General features: G+C 42.6%; 1 protein-coding gene across 7 annotated transcripts in view; it reads left to right on the forward strand.

The window, feature by feature from the left end:
• Positions 1-27,839, forward strand: part of LDB2 (LIM domain binding 2) — a 402,280-nt gene that overhangs the window by 118,375 nt on the left and 256,066 nt on the right. For all 7 annotated transcript variants that reach the window (XM_060084176.1, XM_060084350.1, XM_060084262.1 and 4 more), the window contains exon 2: positions 21,617-21,719. In XM_060084176.1, the coding sequence (XP_059940159.1) occupies positions 21,617-21,719 (103 nt within the window). The remainder of the gene's footprint in view (positions 1-21,616; positions 21,720-27,839) is intronic.

The following is a 27,839-nucleotide window of genomic DNA, read 5'->3' on the forward strand; positions in this document are numbered from 1 at the left end:
GACACACACAGGGAGAAGGCCATGTGAAAGCGGAGGCAGAGATTGGAGTGATGCAGCTACAAGCCAAGGGATGCCAAGGATTGCCTGCAACCACCAGAATCTAGGAAAGAAGCATGCAGCAGATTCTTCCTGATAGCCCTCAGGAGGAACCAAGTCTGCTGGCACCTTGATTTAACACTTCTAGACTCCAGAACTGTGGCAGCATAAGTTTCTGTGGTTTTAAGCCACCAGTGTGTGGCCATTTGTTACAGCAGTCACAAGAAATTAATACAGCCGCCAACTTAACAGTGAGGACCTCTGAAATTCCATTCCTCAGGCCAGGTAGCATTACCAACTGTCAAGTGCCAGCCACTCCTTGGTACCCTGACATGTTCTTCACCTCACATCCTACTGCAGGGGGCTGCTTTCTCTTTCTCTCCATCTCCATTCTGAACTCCTTATGGGCAGAGACCCAGATTTAATTCTTAGCTGTTTCCCCAGCTCCTGGAATATACTTGGTACTCAACAAATATTGAAAGGATAAATGAATAAAATAGACACTTCTTGGCTACAGCAGTCTTTCCAAAACTTCAGAAACTCCAAGCAGCTTACCATTTTATGCATTCATTGTACTGATGTTATTAAGTGCCTAGTGTGTGCCAGGAACTGTGCTCGGAGCAGGGAACATGGTGGTAAACAAATAAAAGCTCAACATTTCTGCTTTCTCATGGCTTATTATCTAGAGAAGAGATTGGGCAAGGGCATAGGTTAAACCAGCAGATACACTGATGTATTAATAGGTAGTTTTGGAGGGCGATAAGTGCTCAAAAAAAAAATCAAACATGATAATGGGTAGAGTAACTGGAGTTTCCTCAGTTTGATGCTGCTCGAAAGGTCTCTCTCTGGCATTTGAGCTGAGACCTAAATAATAAGGGGGATTCAAGTCTGACGCTTTGGAGGGCAAGTCCTACAGGCAGAGGAAACAGCAAGTGCCAAGACCCGGAAGCAGAAATTAGCATGCGGTGTTGGAAGCACAGAGAAAAAAAACTGCTGAGCAAGGTCCAGGGGCCCCAGGGTAAGGAACGATATCAGTGAGATAAACTTGTCTCCTTTTTCATCTCCTGAAGCCGGCAGAGTTCCAGTTCACAGGAGAGTGACTTATGTATGTTTCTGCAGTGAGGGAAGTTGCTTAAAATAAAAATTACGTTGGATGTTTATGGCTGGCAAAGGGGAGCCCCAAGGATGATCAAATCCTGCTAAGGAATGGGGCTAGGTTTTTATCAAAGCCAAAGGGAGGAGAAGCCAGACCTCGAATTTTCTCCTCCTGAGATCATTGGTCTGAATGGCCACCCATGGAGGCTTGGTTATGCTTGTCTTTGTTTTGTTTACAGCGCTGTGTTCTTTGTGCTCTAGCAAAAGGCAAGGAAGACTGGACTTCTGGAGATCATGCCTCTGGCTGATTTGAGCCCTGTGTCACTGGTACCAGCTTTTCAGCCATTCTGTGTCCTGCCGTTGAGTGGAAGGGATTTGAGAAGTGGCCTCATGTTAAGAAGTTGTTTTGTTTGTCCTTGGTTTCCACATTTTCATTAAATCATAGAAGTCTTTAATTGCTTCCATGTGGCCGAAATGCTCCTTGATTGGAATTCTATGGAAAATAGAGTTTGCTTTATTAAGTAGCATTTCTTGAGGGATTTGAGTGCACTTTGGTTTCCTTCCTCTCCCTCCCCTCTTTTTCTCTGAGTTTTTAATTTGTTGCAATGTATAATCGCTTGCTTCTGTGCTGGAATTGCTCTCCAAGCTTCTACAATCGTGTATTATAATTCCCTTTATTACTGCAGAATCATTTTTAGCCTTCAGTTAAGATGACTGGACAAGAATCAGATTAAATGGAATTAGTACCTATTTTTCATGGTGCATTGCTCCTGAGGCCAGAAGCCCCCCTTGCTTGCTAACTTTTTTTGTGGTTTTGGAAAGAATGAAATTATAAATAATCAATACCTGATCTCTTTTAAGCCTCAGGGCACCCTGGGGGACATAGGTGTAAGTAATCCACATTTTACCTCCTTAGAGAAGTAATATGACTTGTCCAAGGTCATCCATGCAGAGTGTGTCAGAGCTCCAATGCCAACCAAGCTCCTGGAAATCCAAAGCCATCTCTCAGATCCCTTCTACACTGTGATTTTCTAAAACATAAGTGAGCAGGGGAAAAAAAGCTGCTTCTGAGATGTTGGAACAAAACAAATTACATCTAGTGCAATGTGTTAGTGAGTCCTTTGCTGCAAACTATTGATAATTAATGCTTCTTCTCCACTGGAATAAAAGGAATTCTATTTCTACTTAATACAGAGAATGGAAACATACTAGGGCTTAGGTGTATACCACTGTATTAGTCAGGGGTCTCCAGAGAAACAGAATGAATATGATATACGTATACATAGAAAGAGATTTATTACAAGGAATTGGCTCATGCAGTTATGGAGGCTGACAAACCCCAAGATCTGCATGGTGAGTTGGCAAGCTGGAGACTGAGGACAGGACTGAGTCCAATAGCCTGAGAATCAGGAGAGCCGACAATTTAAGTGCCAATCCAAGGGCAGGAAAAGACTGATGGCCCAGCTCAGGCCAGTGGAGTTTCCTCTTAGTCTTTCTGTTCTATTTAGGTCTTCAACTGATTGGATGGGGCTCACCATCAGGAGGGCAATCTGCTTTACTCAGTCTCATCCAGAAACAACTTTACAGAAAAACCCAGAATAAAGTTTACACAAATATCTTGACACCCGGTGGCCCAGCCAAATCGACACATAAAATTAACCATCACAATTCCCTAGATTTGAATTTTGCCTTTATCATTTACTAATGAAGTGGTCCTGGTCAAAATCTTATTTTCTTCATCTGTCAATTGGAAGCAATAATATCTGTCTCATAGGAATGTTGGAAGAATTCAATGAGATAGTTTTCTGAAGTGCTCAGCACACTGCCTGGCCCAGAGAAAATGTTCAATGATTGCTAGTGATTTATTTTGTTACTATTAGCATGTTATTGTTGATGATAACAAGTCCAGGAACACACAAGCAATGTTTTTGTGCATATATTTATGTTACATAGTTTGAGTCTAAACTTTTTTTTTTTAAGTTTTGGCAAATGGCAATTTTATTCAAAATAGAAGTCTAGCCACTGGAAGTTAGAAGATTCATATGTAGCTTATGACTTTGATATTTGCTTCCTGGTAAACTTTGAGCACATTGTTTGTTTGCTCGTTTACAAAACACCTGTGTTGTTAATCTTACTCTCTTGGTATGGGGATCACATAAAATTCAGTATGTGACATCACTGAGCTTGCATCAGCCCCTCCAGAGGATGCTGACTGGGGTGGAGAAGGGGTGTTGCTTGGTATCAGGCCCTGTGCAGGTGCTCGTATCCAAGTTAAGTGGGATGGAATTACTGCTGCTAAAGGTAGTGGGGGAGGGGATGGGGATGAGGGCAGGGAGGGCTGGGAAGGGAAGCTTGTGCAAGGATCAGCTGGCAGAAATTCTCTGGAATGTGAATTGAGGAAAAAGGCTTTACAGGTAGAAGCACTGTGTAAGCATTATATGTCTTATAAGAAAGTAGTACATTGTCATTAGATGGGTGGGTGGTTTGATGACCCTCAGAGGTGACAGTTGATTGCTTTGGAACCCATTCTTAAGGCAGGACTGAGAGTTATACATATATGGGGCCTTAAAATATTTAAGGAAGAAGAAGGCCTCATCGACATTGGTTTTCAAGTGGAAGTATTTGTCCCCAGTAAGGACTACTGATAGAGAATATACAGTCCAGGTGTGCAGAGAAGCTGGCAAGCAGGTGGTGACCTAGAAGTAGAAATGCAGGGCTCTGGGTGCAGAGGCCGGAGCTGGCCTGGGGGTGTGGGTGGGGGCAGGGCAGGGCAGGGATGGGGAGGGTGGATATGAAAGCTACACCCGCAGTAAGTTTCACTTGGTAAGCTTGGCCTTGGTAAGCTTCCAAGAGAAAGGGAAGCAAAGAAGAGCTAACATTTGTTTAAGGAGAGTGCTCTTCATCAAGGCTAAGTTTATGACCAGGTGTGCTCTGTGTTCCAGGCATAGTTCTAAATGCTTTGCATAGATTCTCTCCTTTGATAATATCTCACAACAAACCCATGAAGCAGGTACTAATATTGTCCCTATCCCCCATTTTACAGATGAGAAAACTAAGGGCCAGTGTAGTGAAGTAATTCACCCAGGCCCACACAGCTCTTCAGGGGTGGTGGTCACTTGGTCTTGTTATAGAAGGTCCTTGGAACCTAAATTGATCACAACACTTCCCTGCTTAAAACCTTCCTAGGAGGTCTTGCTGGTAGGAAGAGATCCCGGGCCCTCACCAGGCTCATCTTTGGCCTCACTCCTGGCTCCCAATATTTGGCTCAGATGCCCTCCTTTTCATTCCTTAAACGCATCAAGATCTTTTGACCTCCAGGCTGGGGCACTTCTGGATCCTCACCTCTACTGACCAAACCCTCTCTTGAGAACAAATATACTTAAGAAGATATTTGTTTGATGTAAGTTGGCTGTGACCGGGGGAAGGGGGGTAACCCCAGACTTGTTCACCCCTCTGCCTCTGGTGCCTTCCCAGGATTCTTCTAGATCTCTGTGTGGCTCCTTCTCTCTCTTTCTTCAGGTTTTTACTCTAAATCAGTGGTGGTCAACCTAAAGGACATCTGGAAATGTCTGGAGACATTTTTTGGTTGTCACAACCGAGGGAGATGCTACTGGAATCTCTTGGGTAGAGACTAGGGATGCTGTCAAACATCCTACAATGCACAGGATAGCTGCCCTCTCCCCCAACAAAGAACTATCCAGCCCAATGTCAGTAGTGCTGAGGTTGAGAAACCCTGATCTAAAGAGACATTCCAGCAAGGCCACCTGTGGTTGCCCCATCTAAAATCTCACCTCTTCTTTCTTACCCTCCATTCTTTGTGTCCCACTTTTCTGCTTTATTATTTTTCTTCTGTGCACCTGTCACTCTCTGATAAATGATATATTTCACTTATTTATCTTGTTTATTGTTTGTCATCCACTACTGTATATGCTCTACAAGCACAGAGATTTATGTCCTTTTTGTTCACTGCTTTATCGTTAATGCCTAGGATATTGTCTAGCCCATAGTAAGTGCTCAATAAATATCAGTTGCACGTAAGAATGGATTCAGAGTCCAGGTAAGTAACAATCACTAGTTCATCACGGAGGACGCTTGGGTTAAAATCCATTTGCCATCCCTATGGAGACTCTTCTTGCACCCTGGAAGGTGATGGAAATATTCCTTTTTACATCCTCTGGTGATGATGTTGTCTTTACTTTAGCCCTGACCAAGATCCCCCAAAAATGTTTTCCCTGAAAGCAAGAGTAGGGAAGGTGGACAGGTTCTTTTGTTGAACAATAATCCCTGAAGAAGTGAGTGTTCTATCAGGATGCCTTTGGAAGGACCCATAGCATCATCCTTATACTTGACAGATGGAGAAATCAAGGCCTGAGCACATCCTCTAAGGACATTTAAAACACTTAAGAGTCTTTGATTTGTACTTGTGTGAGGTCACCCAGCAAAGAATTACCAGGATCAGAATTAGAACTCAGTTTTCTGCCTTCAGTGGAGATGGAAGGGGGAAAGTGAAAAATCCCGTATCAACAAATATGCTGCTGGCAGGCAAGCCACAATTCTCTAAAGCTCTCTTTTGCCTTGCAAGTTGTGATATCTAGCTGACAAGGAAGCAAATTGAATAGCTAAATGCAGAGCTTTCAGAGATGCTGAGATGCAAATTAGCCCGAACCACAGACAACTGTGGATTTGGGGCTGGCGTGCAAAACAGAGGCTTCTCTTCCTTCGGTCTGCATTGTAAACTCACTTTGTTGGATAATGTACCCTTGCTTTTTCCCAGACAGGCACTGTGCAAGGCACTAGGGAGATGGTGAAAAGCAAAACATTGATCCTGCCTTTGAGGAGTTTGCAGCCCAGAGAGGGAGACAGACAGAGGAGGGTGTCCTTGTTTGCATCTGCTGTCAGTGGCAATTGTGGGACAACTGGATAATTGGATTATACATTTTCTGAGGATAGAGATCTCTGTCTTGGGTGCCCTTAATGCCACCTAACACTGATGGCCAGAACAATAATGATGGGTAAAAATTAATAAGCTCTTCTTGTGTACCAGACACTGTACTAAGCACTTCAGTGTATTAGTTCATTTAATCTTCACAACAGCACTACGGGGTACAGGGAACATTATGGTTCCCATTTTCACAGTGAAGGCAACTGAGATCGAATATCTTGCCCAGAGTTACAGAGCAAAGACGTGCTGGCTATTGACATCTAGCCCCAGGCTGTCAGGTTGTCAAGTGTGTGGGCTGTTCTATAAGATGTATCACTGATATATATTATTTAATATATATCCACCCAACCCTGGCCTTGAGACTTTCTCCACCACTTAGTAATAATGCCCTTTATTGGGTGTTTACTCTCTTCCAGTCACTGGTCCATGTATTATCTAGTATAATCCTCACAATGAAAGGTGAGGAATTATTAAATCCATTTTATACCCAATGAAGTGGAGGCAGAGTGAGCTTATGTAATTTGCCTGAGATCACACAGCTAGTAAGTGGTAGAGCCAGGATTCAGGATATTTCATACAAGTGGCATCATTCAATATGTGGCATTTTGTGTCTGGCTTCTTTCTCTTTGCATAATGTTTTTGCCGTACATGTTAAAGCAGTTATCAATATTTTACTCCTTTCATTGCTAATAGTATTCCATTATACAGAGATACCACTGTGTTTATCTGTTCATCAGTTGATGGACATTTGGATGGTTTCCATTTCTGGGCTATTGTGAATGATGAAGCAATGCACAAGTCTTATATGTGACCTCTTATTACTAATATTTTCTGTCTCATGTCAGTCAAAAGGGATGAGCTCTGAAGCCAGGACGTGGCTTTGAACACTGATTCCAACATGTACCAGCTGTGTGAATGGGAAAATTAAGTAACCTGTCTGAGCTTTGGGTTTTTTTTATCACTTGTTAAAGGAGGATAATAATAGTAGCTACCTGATCATGCTCCAAAGCCTGAAATATATAATGCACAGTGTTTGGTTCATAATTAAACACACAATAAATGTGTGCCAGATAAGCAGTGGGAAGCAAAAACCAACCCAAAGTATATGATGTCTCTACCCATGGAGTTTAGAGTTATTGAGACATGAAAATGTAATAATTAGATATAATGTGAAATAAAATAATATTAAAATATAGTACCACAGGAGTAGTCAGCATGAGGCCCATAGTAATTGAAAATTTAAAAAAAAATAATGTTTCTCAGTCTAGAAGATGGAGACTTTTTGTAGTTTGGAAATCCTGGGAGGCTTCAGGATGGAGGCAAGACTTGGATGGATGTCTTGAATGAGCAAAGGATGGTTGAGAAATAGTGGAAGAATGTGTGGTGAGAGGAGTATTGCAGGTGAAGAGGCGGAAGGGATAAAGGGAAAGTTTGCCAGGCTGCAACGACGTCCAGGAGAGTGGTAGGTGCTGAGTGGGTGGGTAATGCTGGCATCTGCCTACTTTGTGCATCGGGGCTTTCAGACTATGATGAGAAGTGACCACGGTGCACGAGAGTTCCCGTTTCCTCAGCTCTCCAGCAATGTGTGGCATAGTTCAGTTTTTTTTTTTTTTTTTTTTTTTTTTTTTGACAATCACATGGATGTTCAAGGGCTTGGATTTAATTTACCTTTTCTTGACTACAAGTGAAATAGAACATCTCTTTATTGCTTTATTGACCATTTTCTGGGAATAGTACTTTCACATTTTTTGCTCTTTTATATGTTATTGATTTTTAATCTGGAACAGTTCATTATATATCCTAGTTACTAATCCTCTTCCAGCTCGTCATTTATACTGTAGCATGTTTACAATGTCTTTTGTCGTATGAAATGTTTATATTTTGATGGATTCAAATGGATCGCTTGTTTCTCATATGTTTTGTCTTGTGTTTGTTTACAAATTTTCCCCCTGTTCTGAGGTCACACAAAATATGCTCTCTTTTCTTCAAATATTTTGAAAACTTTGTTTTTCTTCATTTATATGTTTCATCCATCTGGAATTTATATTTGGTTATGTGAAGTGGAATCAAATTTATTTTTTCCATGTGAAAAGCCAACACTACTTACCCATTTGTCTATCCTTTCTCACTCCCCCATAAGGCCACCTCTTTCATAGACCTAGGTTCCATGCATGCTTCTGTCTCTCAGCCCTCCATTCTGCCCTACTGCTCTGTTTATCCATCTTGCTTTCTTAATTTTACATTATAACCTAAGCATGCCTTTGTGTTATTATAAACCATGGGTAAACATTATGTTTAAAGATTCCTATTTTCTTTCTAGTGGACATATCATGGTTTCTGGAATGATTTCTCCCTTGTAGGGCAGCACATTGTTTCTAGGTTTTTTTTTTTGCTATTATGAAGGCTCCTGTGGTGAATATTTTTGCATATAAAACATTTACATAGTTTTGGATTATATCCTTTGGATGGATTCCCAGAAATAGAATTACTAAGTCAAAGGACATGAATATTTTTAATGCTTTTAATTCATGATATATATTTATTTTAAAAATTAAAGGGAATAAAGATTCTGGTAGATTCCTAGTACTCTATTATGTAGTTGTAGCCAAATGCACTGTGACAAGTCTGGATCTGGGAATTGTTGCCCTGTAGAAGTCCAAAAGAGAGATTAATGTGGTCTCTTTTATAAGATTTCTCTTTTCTTTTTTCTTAACACATTTTTTGGTATTTTCATTTATTCAAGCCATCATTTATTAAGCCCCTACTGTGTACCAGGTTCTACAGCAAAGTGGGCAGCAGGATCCCAATGAGCTTATGTTTGTTAGTAGGTAGGAAGACAAGAAATAGACCAAATCAAGTGATAAGTTCCTCCTGGAGAAAAAACATTAACTGATAAGGTAAAAAAGTTGGCTCCTATAGACTAGTGACAAGTGACACAGAACTTGAGATTTGAATGACAAGGAAGAGAAAACTATGCCAAGTAGAGGAAAGGCATCCACTCACGGATGGAACAGCGAGTGCAAATGTCTCTGTGGTGGACTAGAGTGTGGCCCCGGGTTAGAAGGAAGGTCTGTGTTGCAAGAGCCCAGGCTCGTGAGCTGTGTTCAATGAAGTGAGCTGAGGCCAAGGAAAAATACCAAGTCCCAACCACGCAGAGCAGTTTGCTCCATGGCTAAAAGCAGCAATGGGAATCCACCGGATGGTTTCGACAGGGAGTGATGCAATCTAGTGGGCGTTGTTCAAAGATCATGCAGGCTTCTCAGCAGAGCACACATACAGGGAAACAGAGTGCTGGCAGAGAGAAAGATTAGGAAGCAATCACTGCTCTCAAGGCTGGAGGTACTGGAGGTCCAGACAAGGAGTGCAGGTGGAGGGAGAGAAATGTGGGTGGGCTCCATTCTAGGTTGGAAATAGATTGCTGTTGGATTGGGGGTGTGGACTTAGGAAAAGAGCAAAGTCAAGAATATGTCCTAAAAGTTTGGGCTAAGAGAATGACAACTTGGAATTACATTATTGACATAGAAAAGAGTGAGGAGAATAGGTTTGAGGTGTGGTAAAAATAGGGGTGGGTCTGGCTTTGGCCATGTTCAGTCTGAGATGCCTCTTTGGTTAACAAGGGGGGAAGTTGGTGACGCAGCTGGAGCCAGGGATCTGGAGCCCAGGGAGAAGCTGGGAGCTGTGATACAGACTTAGAGCGAATCTAAGATCCCAATAAACAGATGTGTAAACTGAAAAGAGCATGAAGGCCTTCGACCATCATCAAAAGAAACCTATTATTTTCCTTCTGAGTTTTTAGATTATGCTGGATTTCTTCTATTTATCTTTGTGAACAAAAACCTTTTCCCTTTTCCCAAGGAAGAGGGAAAAACACACGTTTTCTTTTCTTGCATCAGTCCTGGCACGGCCTTCCAATTTTGAGTGGTAACTCTAAGAATTATTCCTGTCATTTGATTCTGATGCAATTGGGCAGGTCACAAAATTAAGCTTTTGCATCTTGCAAGCTTTTCCAGAAGTGTTCTCTCATTGTCTGCTGTATGTATGTTGGAACAAAAACTTTGTGTCTGATTTTATGGTGCACTTTTCCCAAGATATACGACTTGCTGCCTCATCACATTATCCTGCCTCTCAGGACCTCTCACACCTAGAGGGTATGATGTAATATGAGGTATGGTGCTCGCCACCCAGAACTGTCACCAGCGAGACCCATGCTGCTAGAGTAATGCTTCGCTAGGTCATTTTCAAAGTGGGTTTGCGCAGGGTCCCTAGTATATTTTTTGATATGTCAGAGTGCGTGTTTCCAGGTTGGAGTCTGACAGAGGAAATTTAATTATGAAGAAAATACTCCGCCTCCTTCACACCAGAATAGTATAGATGAGAACAGGCAGTGAAACTTTGCAGCTAGAAACAAACATTCAGGAATCGCAATATTCAGGAACCAAATCCCAATGTTGCCCCTTACTTGGTCTGTGACCTTGGGTATATATCTTGACCTCCTGGGGCCTCAGTTTCCCCATTTAAATTGGGATAATAATGGTACCAACTTGATAGGGATTCTGTGATGACTTGAAAGTAATTCATTGTGAAACTCCTAAGCACTTTCGTTGAGTCACTGATTAAATATTTAACACCCCTGCTTGACAGACACGTGAACAAAAAAGAGAATAGAAGTGTCCAACCATCATGAAAACACGATTGTGTTTCTTCAAGGTTTTGAGAATATGCTGGTTTTAATTAAACAAATATTTATTTGTTAAATGAAATAATTTAAATAATCAAGTAATTGAGTACTTATTTGTTGCATGCCTTCCAGGTGTTAGCAAATACACAGGCACGGGTAGAGATCTTGCCCTCATAAAGCTGATAGCAATTCAAACTTTTAAAAAAAGTTATTATTTCATAATAGTTGCAATAAGTCCAAAGCTTATTTTTGGCACCTCAACTTGTATACATGTTAGTCATTATTTTTAGATTATTGTAAATAACATTTCTCTTTGGAATCCTCACCATTAATTAATACTTTAGTAGGTCAAGGGAAGAGATTGAAATACATAATTTTTCTAGGTGTTTGGGGTGTTTGATGTAGATTTAGCTACAGAGGCATATCTGCTGGATGCCAATTCCTGTCTCTCTGCCTGTTTTAAGAAATGTCTCTCCCAAGGCAGCAGCACAAGGGACTGAAATGTAGTAGACACTTTCTAAAAGGGAAGCCTCGAATTGTGAGTGAAACCCTGTTCTATCAAGACACACAATTTACTCTCTTAGTAACATGTCGTTTTAGAATTTCTCTGTTAAAATGATAACTTACGTTTACTGTTAAATCAAATGCAATTTAGTTGAGAATAAACGAAGTCATAGTTGAGAATGAGAGAGAAAAAAAAACAAAACTACAACCTCTGGGGGACTTCCCTGGTGGTGTAGTGGTTAAGAATCCACCTGCCAATGCAGGGGACACAAGTTCAAGCCCTGGTCTGGGAAGATCCCGCATGACACAGAGCAACTAAGCCCATGTTCCACAACTACTGAGCCTGCACTCTTAGAGTCCGTGAGCCACAACTACTGAGCCCACGTGTCACAGCTACTGAAGCCCGCATGCTGCAACTACTGCAGCCTGTGTGCCTAGAACCTGTGCTCTGCAACAAAGAGAAGCCACCGCAGTAAGTCAAGAGTAGCCCCTGCTTGCCGCAACTAGAGCAAGCCTGCACAAAACAGCAAAGACCCAATGCGGCCAAAGAATAAATGAATAAATAAATAAATTTATATAAAAAACCAACCTCTGGGACATGAGATTTTAAAAAATTCCATAACGTTAAATAAAAAGGGAGGATTTAAAATTCTCTCCCTGTGTTCATTACATGCTTGTTCAAAATTACCAGCTAGTGAGAGCAAATGATCTTACCCTATTACTTTTATTTCTGTGTCTTGATGTAGAATTCCATCGATGTGATGGAAAGCCTTGCTTTGAGTTGTCTGTTCAAGAAACAGAGCCCCAAACATTCAGTGCATTAATTGGAGATTGAAACAACTAAGAAGACAGTAGAAATTTTGAAGAACATTGCTCTAGACAAAGAACATCGTAGTAAAGTGCTTATATGAGCCCAAACTCAAGAGCCAGAGTCCCTGTGTTTGAAATATCTCTGCTACTTGTTAGCTTCATAGTCTTAAGCAGATATTTAACTCCTCTGTGCCTCAGTTTTCTCATCTATAAAATGGCATGAATAATAGGACTTAGCCCCTAGGGTCATTGTGAGGTTTCAAGGAGTCTATATTAGTCAGTGGATTCAGAATGGTGGCCGGCACACAGAAATGCTATGTAACTGTTGACTACTATTATTACATGTGGCTAATTTGGAATAAACATGGTTTGATACAAGACTCCTAGGTTTGGAGAAATGAAGGAAGCAAAAAGACCTTTGTAGTTAGAGAAAATAAAAACCTGCATTCCCTTCAGTGTGTGAGAGCCTCTAGAAAGGGAAAACCAGGAGATTTGGCAGGAGATTATTGTCTTCTGTCTCAACATATGCAAGTGACAGGCAAAGAAATTTAGGGAAAGCAAGTCTGACCAAGTGCGCATCAGTCTTGGTCCTGGAGACACATGTTTTTTTCTGCAGTGTTTTCTAAGAGAGGTCAACTGACGTGTGTAAGATGGGAGTGATCACAATGGTAAGATGCAAATGAATAGTGTGCTATGTGTGCGTGAGTGTAAGACAGTAGGGAGAGGAGATATCATTATTTTCTAGAACCGCAAGATACTGAAGAAAGTCAGTGCCCTCCTCATCTTCCCGTTTCCAGACCCCTTCGTACATTCTCTCCACTTTGACCTGTTTAAGTTTATTTTCATTGAAAAAACACACTTTTCAAGAAATAGATGCTTTATGTATGGTTCATTCTTTGGAGGGGGTGTATGTGTGCCACGTGACAAGTGGTTGCCATGGTAATTTCTCATTATTGTTGAATTGAAAAATAATTACTCTGGCAAAAATCCCACATAACCTGTCAGTGCTTAAGTTAAAGATGCTGGGGGGCAACCCTGGCACCAGGATCCTGTTTTTGGTGGAGAGGGACAGAGATAGGAATGGAAGAGAATCCGGGTTGGAAGCAAAATGCTTTTGTGGATTTTTAAATATAATTAAGACTCTTCTGCTATTTGACCTGAGTGCATCTCTCGTCCTGATATATGATTTGGCTGCTGGGGCTACTTGGGCTCACCTGTGAGATGGGACAAAGGGACCAAGGATTTTCATCACAGAAATGTATAGAGGGGATTACTTAGAGTGGAGAAGATTTAATGGTGTTTTTACCTAATTAAAATATACGAGAGAATTGTAGGCCGCACCCCTCCACCGGGGGCCTGGGTTCAGGCTGAGTTAATTTCGTCTTTATTTACCTGGAGGCTGCTCTCTGCTATTGTTACTTTCCAGCTTTGGGAAAATAATCCACTTTTTACTTATTAATATTCACTAAGCACTAAATAGGCACTGTTCAGATACTAAACAACAGCCAGGATTGAAAGGCAAAGGCAGGCATGACCTCCATGAGAAGCCTCGTGGCAGAGTGTATGGAGTTAGATGCCCCTCACTCCCTACCTCTGCGCCCACACATTGGGGTGTTTGGTACTCAATCATTCTGTCTCATGAGCCATTTCGGAGGACCATGAAGCAACTATGCTCCCTTTCTTGTGTTGTGTCAAGAACTCATCCTGCTTTTGGTTAATGAAGTCCCTGGGATACACTCTGCCTTTAAAAGCATGATAGGAAAACTTTTATTAGGAGTGGTATTTCCATCATTGCATATTCTTTGGACTTTCAGATGCTCATCCTTCTCCTGGCAGAGCTGGACTCTGTTTTGTAATTCTGTGGATCTCGTTATTAGGTCTCACTTGGAAATATATCACTTGGAAATGCTCTTAGTTTCATCTCTACCCGTTCATCTTCAGACCAGAAGTTTTCAATCTGGAAGCATAGGGACCTCCTAATGGAAGAGCCAAAATATACACAAGTGCACACCCTATGCCTAGGCATGGCCGCTTTAGATATATGCCCCAGAGAAATTCTTACACATTAACACAAAGGGACACTGCAAAGATACTTATCACAACATTGTTGTAATGGCAAAAAATTAGAAACTGTCTAGAGATCATTAGTAGCAAAATGCTTAAATAAAATATATTCTTTTCTTCTAGTGTACTACCATGTAGCTTATATAAGGAAAGAAGAGGCCCTAATATATAAAATGGAGACGTTTCCAAAACACAATGTTGAATGAAAAAAAAAAGTTTAAAGAAGGAAACATAATGTATGATATCATTTAAATAAAATATTAAAAACATAAAACAGAGCTATATATGAATGGAGTCATGTATGTATATAAATATAAAAGATGGGCTAGGAAGGGCCATATGATTTTCACAAAATGATTGTTTATGGGAGCCTGGGGGAAGGGAGAGAAAAATACAGCAAGCTATGGAGACCCAGGACGTTTATTTTTATTTATAATTTTTAATTCCTTTTAAAAAGGAAAGAAAGATATTATTTTAATAATTGTTAATTCTGGATAATGGGCCATAGGCCTTCACCATATTATCCTCTATTCTCTATTTTAAAAAATTAATGAAGTAAAACATCACTTATTTATTTATTTACTTATTTTTAAACATCACTTATTCAAGTTACAATCAATGAAGTGTATTCATTTAACCAATGTTTCACTGAAAAGAACAAGAAAAATGCCCAAAGGTGGTCCAGTGGAATGGCAGTGTAGGTGGGAAGTAATTTCTGCATCAGTATGAACTTGTCACATGCATGGTTGGTACGTCCACTGATGAAAAGTGAGGCAACAGTGATATGACAGAGAGAAGCCTCTGCTTGTACATTGTCCTGGTCCCCTAGCCACTGAGTTTAGACTTAAGATTCCTGCAATCTTTGAGAAAGAATCTTACTCACTGTGTGGTTACGGCCTCACCATCTGTTCTACTCCCTCCTGGGTAATTTATAGGTGGGAGATCTGTTGAGGACGGAGAGATGCCTAACGCCCGGTCCTTATCCTGAAGCATTTCATGGTCCTCTATGGCAGCCACAAGTTTCGATAAATTTATACTTCAAGGCAGTGATTCAATTATAATATGATCCACACTCTAACAGAGGTAGAGGTATCAAGCTTTCCTAGCACAGGAGACAGGGAAAAAAGGAATCAGAGGACTAGGACTTGGTATTTGCTGGACATGCCAGGCCAAAAGAACAACATATGCAAAGAAAAGGAGGCAGGAAATGGTTAAAGAGGGACTCTTGGTTTGACAATGTAAGTTGCTGGGTCCTTTGGCTCCACACAGGCCAACTCCTGACCATGCTGGTCCCCAGAGTGGTAAGAGTGGCTTTTCCCTGGATAGAACGTCTTTTCCGATATAGCCACCAAATGTTGTATCTATGCTATGTGGCAGTAACTGGTGTGCACAGCCACCCCACCTACCAAAAACCTCAAGCAATTTTTTTTTTTTTTTCGGTACGCGGGCCTCTCACTGTTGTGGCCTCTCCCGCTGTGGAGCACAGGGTCCGGACGCGCAGGCTCAGCCGCCATGGCTCACGGGCCCAGCCGCTCCATGGCATGTGGGATCTTCCTGGACCGGGGCACAAACCCGCGTCCCCTGCATCGGCAGGCGGACTCTCAACCATTGCGCCACCAGGGAAGCCCTATTGGTTTGTTTTTAAAGGCATTTGTCATAACCTTTACCTCCAAGTCTTGAGAGGTTGATCTTGACCTGCTGGTCAGTCTCAAGGCCCTTCCTAGTTATTCTCCACATTGGTTTGACTTGAGGGGATTGCCTGCGTGGAGAGTGGGCAGCAAAATCCTACCTTTCCTTCACACCTTAGGGGAAACCAGACTTAGTGAGCTCCTCTTTGGAATCATTCCTGCGAAACAGCCTTGGAAACTTTCCTCACACAGCCTCCTACTGGTCAGCTTATTGGACTTGGCCATGTGACCTGCTCCCAAGGGAACTCCTTGGCTCTTCCATTTCTCCAATGATGGAGGCGCCAAGTATGCAATCAGGAGACAGAACTGTTAGCCTGTGGGTAGATAGAACTGCAGAATCGTGACTAGTCATTTTCTGTTATATTTCCTTGGTCTCTTGCACATGTTGCCTTAGTCTGCAAGGCTCAGACCATCTAGATGACCAACATCTAGAAGTTGAATAATGGTGGCACTGATTTTTTATCATTGTCCACAACTCATGAGGTTGTTAGCTCAGCTCTGTGGCTGAGAACTGAGATTCCACCAGTCACACTGTAAGATCTTCTGCCAGAGATTTCGTATTTGGTTTAGCACAGGTCTTTGTAGCTGCATTGTGGCGGCTGCTTAGACTCCTGGCCTAGTCATTAGGCAAATGACTTCCATAAAATTGCCTCACTGATCCCAGGAACTATACCAGCCAGCAAAATGGAAGGAAGGGCTGTTCAAAGAGGAGGTTTATTTTCAGAAAAACAACATGAAGGTGGGGGAAAGTGGGCAAAATCTGAAAGAACTGGAGGAGGAGATCTGTTCAAGCAAAATTTCCTCATGCTAATTAATGTTGGCCTCTTCTACTCTTATGAATCTTTTTGTCTTCAACCTAAGGTGGAAAATCACTTTTTAAGCAGAATTATTTGGAAAAAACCTGGCCTGGTCAGTTCATCAAGTGTAACAAATCTGCTGCTGTGGTGAGGGCTGTTGGTAATGGGGGAGGCTGTGCATGTGTGCGGGCAGGGAGGGTGTGGGAATTCTCTGTACCTTCCTCTCAATTTTGTATTTTTAAAAAATAGACTGGAATTAGGCAGACTTGGATGTGAACTTTAGCTTTGCCACTTTCCAGCTGTCTGATCTTTACTAAGGAGTTTAACTTTTTTGAAATTCAGATTCTCTGTTTATAAATATCTGAAGGTCAAAGGAGACCATAAGAAAAAATAATAATAGCTGCCATTTATTGAGCAACTATTATGTGCTGGGCAGTTTCTCCTTAGCCCTCACAGTGCACTGAACTGATTGTTCCCACTTTGCAAATGAGCAAATAGATGCAAACAATTTAGGAGGCTTGACTTAGGTCATCAGCGAATAAGAGGCAGAATTCATATGTTGAAGCCAATGTAACATAGAGGTTAAGGGTATAAATTCTGCAAAGGATGCCTGCTCTGCCCCTGGGGGCAATTAGGACAGTTGTGAATATAAGATGGTTCAATTCATGGAAAAAAATTAGAAAATATTGAGTTATGGGTACTACTGTTAACCCAGGGCCCCCCAAACATGTATTCTTTTTTTTTTTTTTTTTTTTTTTTTGCGGTACGCGGGCCTCTCACTCTTGTGGCCTCTCCCGTTGCGGATCACAGACTCGGGACGCGCAGGCTCAGCAGCCATGGCTCACGGGTCCAGCCGCTCCGCGGCATGTGGGAGCTTCCCAGACCGGGGCACGAACCCGTGTCCCCTGCATCGACAGGCAGACTCTCAACCACTGCGCCACCGGGGAAGCCCAAACATGTATTCTTTCCACGATCTCCTTCCTTCAGAAAAAAGCCAAGTCAAGACTGGCCTGTACTTGACATTTAGTAATATTTTCTTAAAAATACTACTTTTTAATTATTCCCTTTCTCCATCAGCATTTTTCCTCTCATAACTAAGGACTAATTCAAAAGCCTTATATATATGTGTTGGGGGGCAGTTGACAACTATAGCTTAAAAATAATATCCAAATATTTTTTGTGTCAGTTTAAAAATATTGGCCAATAGACAAAGTAGGGTCAACCATCTAGAGCTCACAAAAACTGTGTAAGTGATTTTCTTGAGTTGGGTTTTTGATGGAACAAAAAAGAATTCCAGTCTTTCATCCACTCATTCATTCTATCAGCCAAAATGTGTATATATTCTATTACGTACCTATTTTGTGTCTGGCCCTGTGAAATCAAATATCACATTTTTAGTTCTGGAATGTTCCTCCAAGATTTGTGACCAAAGCCAATTGATTCTTTGTTTGTGTATAGTCACCTGATATGACCTTCTCCTACCAAAACTGTCCTGACATTTCCTGAGACATTGACTCATCTCATGCTCCATTATAGTTAGTTTGAATCAAATGTCATCCACCCTTCTTGGGTCATTACTCCCCCTCCCCCCTTGATTTCTGCGAACACACACTTGTCTGGGCCCCGTGGAACCTGTATGGCTACTCATAGACAATTCTCCCACCTCCTTACAGCCTGAATCCTTTCTTTTCTCCTAGTGACTTCAGATCAGCCTGGATTCTCCCTGGGCTTTTACCTTCCACTAGTCCATTTTCTAGCAGACGCGCTAAAAACCAGGAATTAGATGACAGGAAAATGGAGATAGAGGAACTGATCTAGCCACTGGACCTTTGAACAATTAGCAGGCCAAAAGGAGTTGAGCAATTTCCATTCAGAGTTTTCACTGTGTTGTAGACAGGTATTGTTGCCAAGTAAATGGGTTACAAATAGTTGAAGTGATTTGGAGACAGGCTTGATATATAAACTTTTTTTTTTTTTTCGGTACGTGGGCCTCTCACTGTTGTGGCCTCTCCCGTTATGGAGCACAGGCTCCGGACACGCAGGTTCCGGTCGCGCAGGCTCCGGACGCGCAGGCTCAGAGGCCATGGCTCTCGGGCCTAGTCGCTCCGCGGCATGTGGGATCTTCCCGGACCGGGGCACGAAACCGTGTGCCCTGCATCGGCAGGCGGACCCTCAACCACTGCGCCACCAGGGAAGCCCTATAAACATTTTTGATGTAGAGTTCTTTAGAGCATGGAATGCTTCATCCCTTAGGAATGGTGTTAAAGATGGTAGATAAAGGTAGGAAAGGGGCGTTGTATTGATCTTTACTGTGTTCCAGGCACTCTGCTGGGCACGTTACAGCCATTAACTTATTGAATTTTCACATCTACCTTGCAAGATAGTTATTAATGTAACTGTTGTTGCATCTACTGTGAAGATAGTTATTACTGTTGTTGTTATTATTATCATTATTGTTATCCTTAATTTCCAAGTAAGGAAACAGGGTCAGGGAGGTAAAATAAGCTGTCCAAGTTCACATAGCTGGGAAGAGGTAGCGTCGGGATGAGCCTCCTCTGAGGATTGCCCACAGGACGAATTCCACCAGTGTTGTAATACCACCTGCCCTACCGCATGGCGCCGGCCTCTTTCTGGGTGTGAGTCCTGGCAGTGGGACAGCGAGGAGCTGGAAGAGAAACCAGCCTGAGACAAAATATGCCCTTTTCCATCTCCCTTCCTTCTTTCTGAACCCTAGCTCTTGCCTTTCCAAGGACGCCAGAGAAATGAGTCGGCAGAGACCGGGGCAGATCTCAGATGTCCGATAGTCCCAGTCCCTATATAGGAATTCTGAAAGCGTTCCCCCCACTTTCACTTTCTCTCTAATATCGTATTACATGATTAAAATATAGTTCTGGAACAATCATTCCTTGAACTGGCATTTTGACACCACACGTAATAACTATTATGGCATGAACGTGAGTATTTTAAAAAGCTACATGTGAACACCAGCTCTGCTGTTTATTGGCCGAGTGGACTTGGGCAAGTTACCTTCACCACCTAATCCGATTCTGCAGTTGTAAAACTGGGATGATAACGTGAGCAGTTCCAGCCAGTCACTGAACAGCTTTCATTGAGTAATACCATGGCCTCGTCACCGTCTGGGGCCTGGGAGGTGGAGAAGCAGGCAAAACACAGCCCCTACTCACAAGAAACTGATATTGTACTGACAAGGGAAAAAAACAAAACAAAACCAAGAATCGGGGTGGTAATGACGAGCGAGTGAGAAAATGTATATAAAGTATTTAGAACAGTGTTTGGCGTGTGGTAAGTGCTCAATAAATGTTAACCATTGTTCCTTTTCCATCCGTGTAGCAATTTGAAATGAAAAAAACCCTGTGTATCCAGGCTCCCAAATAGGGTTTCTTGCCCCAGCTGCTTCTTCACTTCCAAGCCCACTGATTTTTCTAGAAACTCTGACAGTTTCCAGAGCACTGAGGCCCTGTGTTGTGGTCTCAGGTGTGGAGCGAGGCTGTCTGTTTGATGCTCAGTCGGCTGCGCCCTGCCAGTGGGTTTGAGCCCTTTGAGGGTAGAGACCAATCTCTTATCCTGCTGTGTATTCTGAGGGCCTGCACGTAATAAGTGCTCAATAAACATTTGTTTCTGAAGGGAGATGGGAGGGGGGTATTTTGTATGTGGAGTCATGATATACCCCTGGATGGTTTTATATTTACTGTATTCTACTAAGAAAAGTGTTGGCTTTTGGTGTGGCGATTGGGAGGAGGCCAGAGAAAAAGAGACAAGGACATTCATTTGTCTAAGCTTCTTCTTTTCTGAAAAGAGGAACAGCATCATTCTTCAGTGGCCCCTTATTTATTCCCGTTGGGACTGAAGGCTTGTTCCCAAAGCCTGCCAGTGACAACAACTTAATGTTATCATAAGCAGAACAACTTAATGGGAGGAAGAGAGGCTGGTGAGACCTTGGCCGGGGCCCCAGGGTGGGGACCTTTAAGAGAGGAACAGCGGGCCCCTCTGTGTCCCTCCCCCATCTGACAGGCAGCTGGGAAACATCTTGCCCTGAAATCTGGCACTAACCAACAATTCTCTGGGAAAAGATTGCGCTTAAGAATTTGAGGGTAAATCGAGCACTATACAGAGAATGAGGCCCAGGTATGATTCCCCCTTTTAAATGTAACACTTTGCATAACCCTCCTAATTCCCTGTTAGAGGAGGCCCTTCCCCTGCCCTTGAAGCTTAGCAATGATTTTAATAGCCTTCAACTGGGCCAATTTCAAATTATTTTCTGGATGAGCAAGGGAAACATTTAACCCAAGACAAACAAACAGAGTTCATGTGGATGGTTTGCATTCTGCTTAACTATTCTGTTTTTAGTAACTGATTTAATAATGAGCAAGTGATTGCCTATAATCTTAAACCAATCCTCAAGAACAATCCATATGCATGTGATGGTTGCTTGTGCACAAACTCATCTTTCTACATGAATCCATGTAGCAATACCTGTATCTTTTATAGGGATATTTGCATAGAGGAAGGCTACAAGTCACACACAACTTTTTTTTTGAATAAATTATTGTTAAAAAATGTACTCTCCTTAACCTGGTTGTAATATTGTGCTTTCTGTTTGTAAAATCGGACTCCTAAATGAGCAAAGAGAAAGAGAGAAAAAGCTGAATGCATTTTACATTAAAAGCAAGCCTTTTTCTTAAAAAATGTCACATTGTGCTCCAGAATACGTTTATTAAATCTCCCCAAATATGTCCTCGAGAATTAATTTTCATTTGCTTTGCATTAACTCATTTATTGAATTGGAATTCAGTCCCCATTTGAGGCAATGAATCTGAAGAGTGACCACACGCCTGCCCACACCCCTTCCAGAACACCCACACACATATGCTAAGTCCCAAGCCACCGATGACTGGATTTTTCTGCCTTTTTCCCTTTTCTTTTCCCCTTTGAGATATGTTTCCACTCTTGCCTGTTAAATAAATGATCTGTCTTTTTGCAGGATAGCGACAACCTCTGGTGGGATGCGTTTGCCACCGAGTTTTTTGAAGATGACGCCACATTAACCCTTTCCTTTTGTTTGGAAGATGGACCAAAGCGATACAGTAAGAAAGAAGTTTATTTACTCTAATATTCCCTCTTTTTGCGCCCGTAAGAAAACCACAGGAGTCTTCAGATAATAATAGAGTGCTGACAGGCTGACAATAATCCTGGCCTCCTGCCTCTGATCAAGGCACTGTCACCGGGTGGCAGCCCGACTCGGCAGCAAGAGATTTCCTTCGAGGTTTAGGATGTTTGGGCATTTGCCAGTTTAGAGAGCGAGGCAAATGTGAACCAAGCCCCCCCAATGATAAGTGGTAGCTGAAATGTGGAGGCTTGCCATCCATCTCTTCCCTACGACCCTTCTTTATGCTTGACAACACTTCACACCCAACGTTCTGCTTCTGAAGTTCCCTTTAAAAAAATATCCTCACAATCACTGTATCAGCTATATCCTTCTAATCCCCTCTTATCAATTATCTCAGGTATTTATTTGACAAGTGCTATGTTTTCTTGGGGGTGGGGGTGGCCACAGCTGCTTTGAACACACACTTTGGGATCCGTGTTGACAGAATTCATAGTTCCTTGTCTTTCTGGGGAGTGATAACTCTGTAAAGATCCTCAAATTACAGCCTGTGGCACCTTGGGTAACAGCTGATCTGTCCTGATTAGGTTCAGCCAACTTGTCAGAGATCAGATTTGCTAGTTGTGCTGTAAGACCAAGAGGCATAAACACGTCAGCACAAAGACAATTAATGTCCAGTTAGATCAGAGAGAGATGCGTTTTCAGAAATCAGGGTTGCACATGTGAAGGGATCTGTCTGTCAGAGGGTAAAACATCCCAAATGTGTCAAACACGGAGCTGATGATGGGACCAACCACAGTATGTACAAATGAGTCGGTCCAGAGCATTGAGTAAATGATAGGTAATAGCACTCTTGATATGCACAATGAAAAGATCTGATTGTTGCTAAATGTATTTCAAAGCCACTAGAGTACAACTGGTGCTTTTTTTTTTTTTTCCTTAATTTTACAGGACTTTAGATAACTTAGTATTTGGATCTATTGTATGATGAGTTGATTAATTATGCTAATAAATAGATGGTGATTTTGTAAAAGTGACAAACAGTGGAAAGCAGGACAACTTGCTCAATTGAAACTCATTGCCGGAAGCATCTCTTTAGATTTGTATATTGTGGGCTTTCAGAGGCTGGGACGTTTTTAATAAATATTTTGGGTGAGAGGGGCAGCTAGTGTGCCAAACAAGGGGCTTTTCCAGAATGTCTTTACATTCAACATAATGACACCTGTTGCAAGCACTGGCAAGCCCACTTTATCAGGGGTCCTGATGAGTTCACTCGCTTTCTGTGTGTGGGTGCTCCCAAGCAGCCTCACACCCTACAGAGTGGGAGAGTCAGGTACAGAAGCTGCCGCTTCAGAATTCCCTAGGAGATAAATGAACTTGGCAATCCAACAATTACTCTCTCCCCAAAAGCCCTCCGGATCAATGGTGAATAATTTCGAACCAAGCAGTCATCCATCCTCGGAGTCTTCTTATTTTTTTCTGAGGCATAAGCTCAGATAACTTCAAGTTATCATTGTTTTATGTTCCTGTGCTGTGTGTGTGTGTGTGTGTGTGTGTGTGTGTGTGTGTGTGTGAATCCGTCAGGGTCTGCTCAGGGAACTAGAATTACTAATAAAACAGATTCTCAATCTTCCTTCTGTCCACCCCTGACCCCAACATCATTTGGGGGTGAGGCATGATCAGTGCTTGTTAAGATCTTTTATTCATGTACAGGAGTAAATGCCTGACTACGAGCCATTGTTGCCCAGGTTTCTTTGTTTCTCTGAACCAAAATATTTCCCGAGCGGCGAAGAGAAACAAAGATGATCGACAGTCTGGAGCCCAGTCTCATCAGCTGCTTTGCTGACAGCCTGGTGATGTGCTCACGCTGCTGATGTGCGGGCAAGTGACAGCTGATTGACAGCCTAGGACCGGGAGATAGGGAAGATGAAGGATGCTTAGAACGCCTGACGCACGTGCTGTTTATACAGCGCTCCAAGCACCTCGCGGCCACCTTAACCCATTCACGGTCCAGGCACACTGTGCCGGGTGGGCAGGGAAAACACACGCTGGCCCTGGGCTGGGGCTGCAGCACTTCCTGGAGACCTTGCAGGGAGCTGAGAGCTTTGTATTTCTGAGGAGGAAAATAGGACTTGGCTATTACATTTGTGTATGTAAAACATTTCCCCATATTGCTTTCATTCTAGGTACCAAGAAATATTCTAGATGAGGTTTACTTAACCCTTACTAGAAAAATCTTTTCCTTCTCCCTCCCCATGTCTACTTTTTCAGAGGGTTCCTCTGGCTCTAAGAGATCTTATCTCTAAGCTACCGTAAATCCTGTAATATGTGTTTACTTGTTTATTTGTTGTCTGTCACCCCCTATTAGAGTGTTATCTCCCTGTGCACAGGGGCTTTGTTTTATTTATTGCTGAATTCTCAGATGAATACAGAAACTTGCTCAAAATAGGTACCCAATAAATATTCATTGAATGAATGATTGAAGGAATGAATGGACATTTGGGGAAAAGTTTATATGCTGGCAAAACAATCCCCATGCCGACATCCTTGGACTTACTTAAATGGGAAGAACACAGTCCAAAGTGCTCTGCTGGTGTTTTCAAATAAGCTCTAGGATATGGTTGGATCTATTTTAAGTTTCAGGGGTAGGGGAGACTCAACATATAATAATTCAGGAAATAATTATGTTGGGGAGATATATTACTCTTCCTTTCACAAAGTTCTTCTGTATCAGTCTTATTGCTCCACCCACCCCAGTCCCTACTCTCCTGATGGGAGTGGGCCCCCTCCCCAGGTGGGATATGACTGGGATTGCCTATGGAGACTACTGATGTCTTCCTAGAAGACCGGGGTGAGGTTTATGTGGAGAGGGGCCAGACAGACAAGGTTACTGGACCATGTAGCAATTGGGATGTGTGTCCCTAAGGCCATGTGCCTGCCCCTGCCTTGTGGGGCTTCATGAAGTGTTCCCCCAGCAGCTGGAGAAGCCAACAGTCCAGGGAAGTGGTTTCTGCTTGGGTTAGGTGGAATCTCAAGTGGTGAAGAGGGCCAGGGGTAAGAGATTCCCTCTTGATCAGCTGATCTGTGGTTAAAGACCAGTAGAGCTGAAAAGTGTCTTTCTGGAAATGGACCCTTCCTTGGTCCGCAGAGCCCCAGCTGGTGAGTTATTAGACCTCAGGTTGACCGACTCCGGAGTTGAAGATGGGGCAACCCCCGCCATCCTAGCCCTACACCTCCCACAGCTAAGAGGAAAGAAATGGATTCGTCAATTCACACATTCCAAGGAACATAAGTCACAAATAATTACTGTCTTATTTGATAGAGAGGGCAAGGCAAGCAGAGGAATGGGGTCTCAGCCCTCTGCACACTTATTTTGCAATTCTGAGTCCAGCGTGGTGTATGATTTTCCTTCCGCATCTTATACAGAAGCAACTGTTCTTAGGTTGCTTGCTCACCATTAGCTTCAAGCGAGGATTGATTTTCCTCTGCTCCTTTTCTGGGTATGTAGTGGAATTGTGCCCCACAGTCTCCCTGCTCCTGATGACCAGCACAGAACATTTTGGGTAAAGGTACTGGTAACCGCCTCAGGAAACCTAGGCCATGTCCAGGGCCACACTGGCCATGTTCTTCATCTTTTGGAAATACGTGGTTCCCAATTCATTCAGGAAATATTTCTTTGTGGGGAAAGATATATGGAGAGAGTCCTTCTGGGACTTCCCTGGTTGCGCAGTGGTTAGAATCTGCCTGCCAATTCAGGTGACACGGGTTCGATCCCTGGTCCAGGAAGATTCCCACATGCCGCGGAGCAACTAAGCCTGTGCGCCACAACTGCTGAGCCTGCGCTCTAGAGCCCTTGAACCACAACCACTGAGCCCATGTGCCACAACTACTGAAGCCCATGCACTTTAGGGTCCACGTGCCGCAACTACTGAGCCCACGTGCTGCAACTACTAAAGCCGCGCACCTAGAGCCCGTGCTCCTCAACAAGAGAAGCCACCACAGTGAGAAGCCCGCATACCACAATGAAGAGTAGCCCCCACTCTCCTCCACTAGAGAAAGGCCTTGCACAGCAATGAAAACCCAATGCAGCCAAAAGAAAAAGAGAAAGTTCTCCTGTGTCCCATGGCGTTGGAGAGGCTGGGAGGCTAATCAATATAGTAGAAAGCTCACAAGAGTTCAGTGTGAACATTCTTGGGTCTTAACCTGTGCTTGTACTGGTAAACAGAGCCTCCATTTCCTTATCTGTAAAATGGCCATAAGACTACCATCACTGGCTTGCAGTGAAAATTAAATGAGATAATATAATCAAAGAACCGCGGAGCATTTGAAGAATGTGGTAGTCAGCATTGACTATTATTATTGATAACAATGCACGACCTTGGCATCACTACAGCTTCTGTGCATTGGAGAAGCTTGCCATTGGCAAGTGCTTATCAAGTACGTAGAACTTGCTGGGCAGTGGTGAGCCTACAGACCCTTCTGATGGGCAATTCCTGCTGAACTGCAACATTGAAGAAATCACCCTCTCCCAGGCTTTCAACTGCAGAAACCCACTGTCATCACTGGTAAGTGATGTGCGAAAGGAAGGGAAGGGCAGTTGAGAATGTGTGGGTTCTGTGCTTTGGGGGCTAAAGACTCCAAACACTAAACTATGTCCAGGTTGGTCTTGCTTTGGAAATTGGGGTGGGGGGAGTTGACATAAATACTAAAATGCCATCTTATTTGGGGGCACTTCCTATTGGCTTTTTTTAAGGGAAAGGTGTGTGGTTCAGGCAGGGATTCCTGGTCTGAAACCTGTGTTCAAACCCAGCTTTGTCTTTTACTGCCTGAGTGATTTGGCCTAAGTTGCATTCTAAGCATCAGTGGCCTCATCTGCAAAGTGAGGGTTTGATGAGATGACACGTAAATTTCTTAGCAGAGTTTCCAGTGCCTGGAAAATGCTCCATAAATAGCTGTTGTTATTCAATTGAATTCCAATGAGCATACCTCAGCCTCTAGATTGAGATCCAGGACAACTCATATACAATCATCACTAATCCTTTAAATATTGTTTGTAATTTGAGGGTGATGGGTCCCAGTAATTTTCCGTCTGACAACTGTTATTTCATCTTGAGTTTCACATTCTTTCTGGAATAAGGATTTCTGGCAGAACTACACACCTTTATAGTCACATGAGCCAAAGACTATTCTTGTTTCCTCTGTGACTGCTGGGGGTTCATTTCACTGTCCAAAAGCAGAAAGTTGTTTTGGGATATGTCATTGCTCTCCAAGCTGTTCTCTTCTGTTTTCCTTAGTCATCAAGTCCCATTAGATATTTGAAGGACTGCACATCGGCCCCTCTGTGGAGCCGTTTCTTCACAAGATGCTTCTCTTTTACATTTTCTCTCCTATTTCCCTTTTTTTCTGAAAGCTCTGATAGCACTGCAATATTGACAAACGTCTTCACTTTTGTCTTGTAATATGTGTTTTTATTTGTGGTGTATTTGGATGTGTCCCCCAAGGAAGAGAAATTCTACAAGGCCCAAGTAACTTGACTATCTCTGGTTACTATTTTTTTTTCCTGTTTTTTTATTGGTTCACCTTGTCCAGCTGTGTTTTTATTGTGCTTGCTATATAGGAATTCTGAAAGCATTTTCTTCCCACTTTCTCTTTCTCTCTAATATCATATTACATGATTAGAAATATATTTCTGGGAAAATCATTCCTTGAATCAGCATTTTGACACCACGCTTAATAACTATTATGGCGTGAATGTGGGTATTTTTAAAAGCTACATGTGAAGAGCATGCACTACAGCACACAGGCAGAAGGATTTACAAGGCCAGAATCTGTGCCTATGTCTTTTCTATGGATAACACCTCTAAAGAGTCCACCTGAGATCTGGAAATGTACGGGTTTGTGCGGCCAGTGTTTAAAAACCCTTAACTTCCTCAAGAGACATGTGCCAATTAGTCCAGGGGCTCTTCCTCTATAAAGTAACTTTGTTCCTCTGAAAAGTTTTCATTCCTTTTCTTTTATTCATTTATGGAGGTAGAGATCAAAATCACGGACTCTGGATCCCTTTGAGCCTCTGCTTCACCAGAGCTGTGCGAAGTTAGGC

This window comes from Mesoplodon densirostris, chromosome 1 (genome assembly GCF_025265405.1).
Source record: "Mesoplodon densirostris isolate mMesDen1 chromosome 1, mMesDen1 primary haplotype, whole genome shotgun sequence".
Taxonomy (NCBI): domain Eukaryota; kingdom Metazoa; phylum Chordata; class Mammalia; order Artiodactyla; family Ziphiidae; genus Mesoplodon; species Mesoplodon densirostris.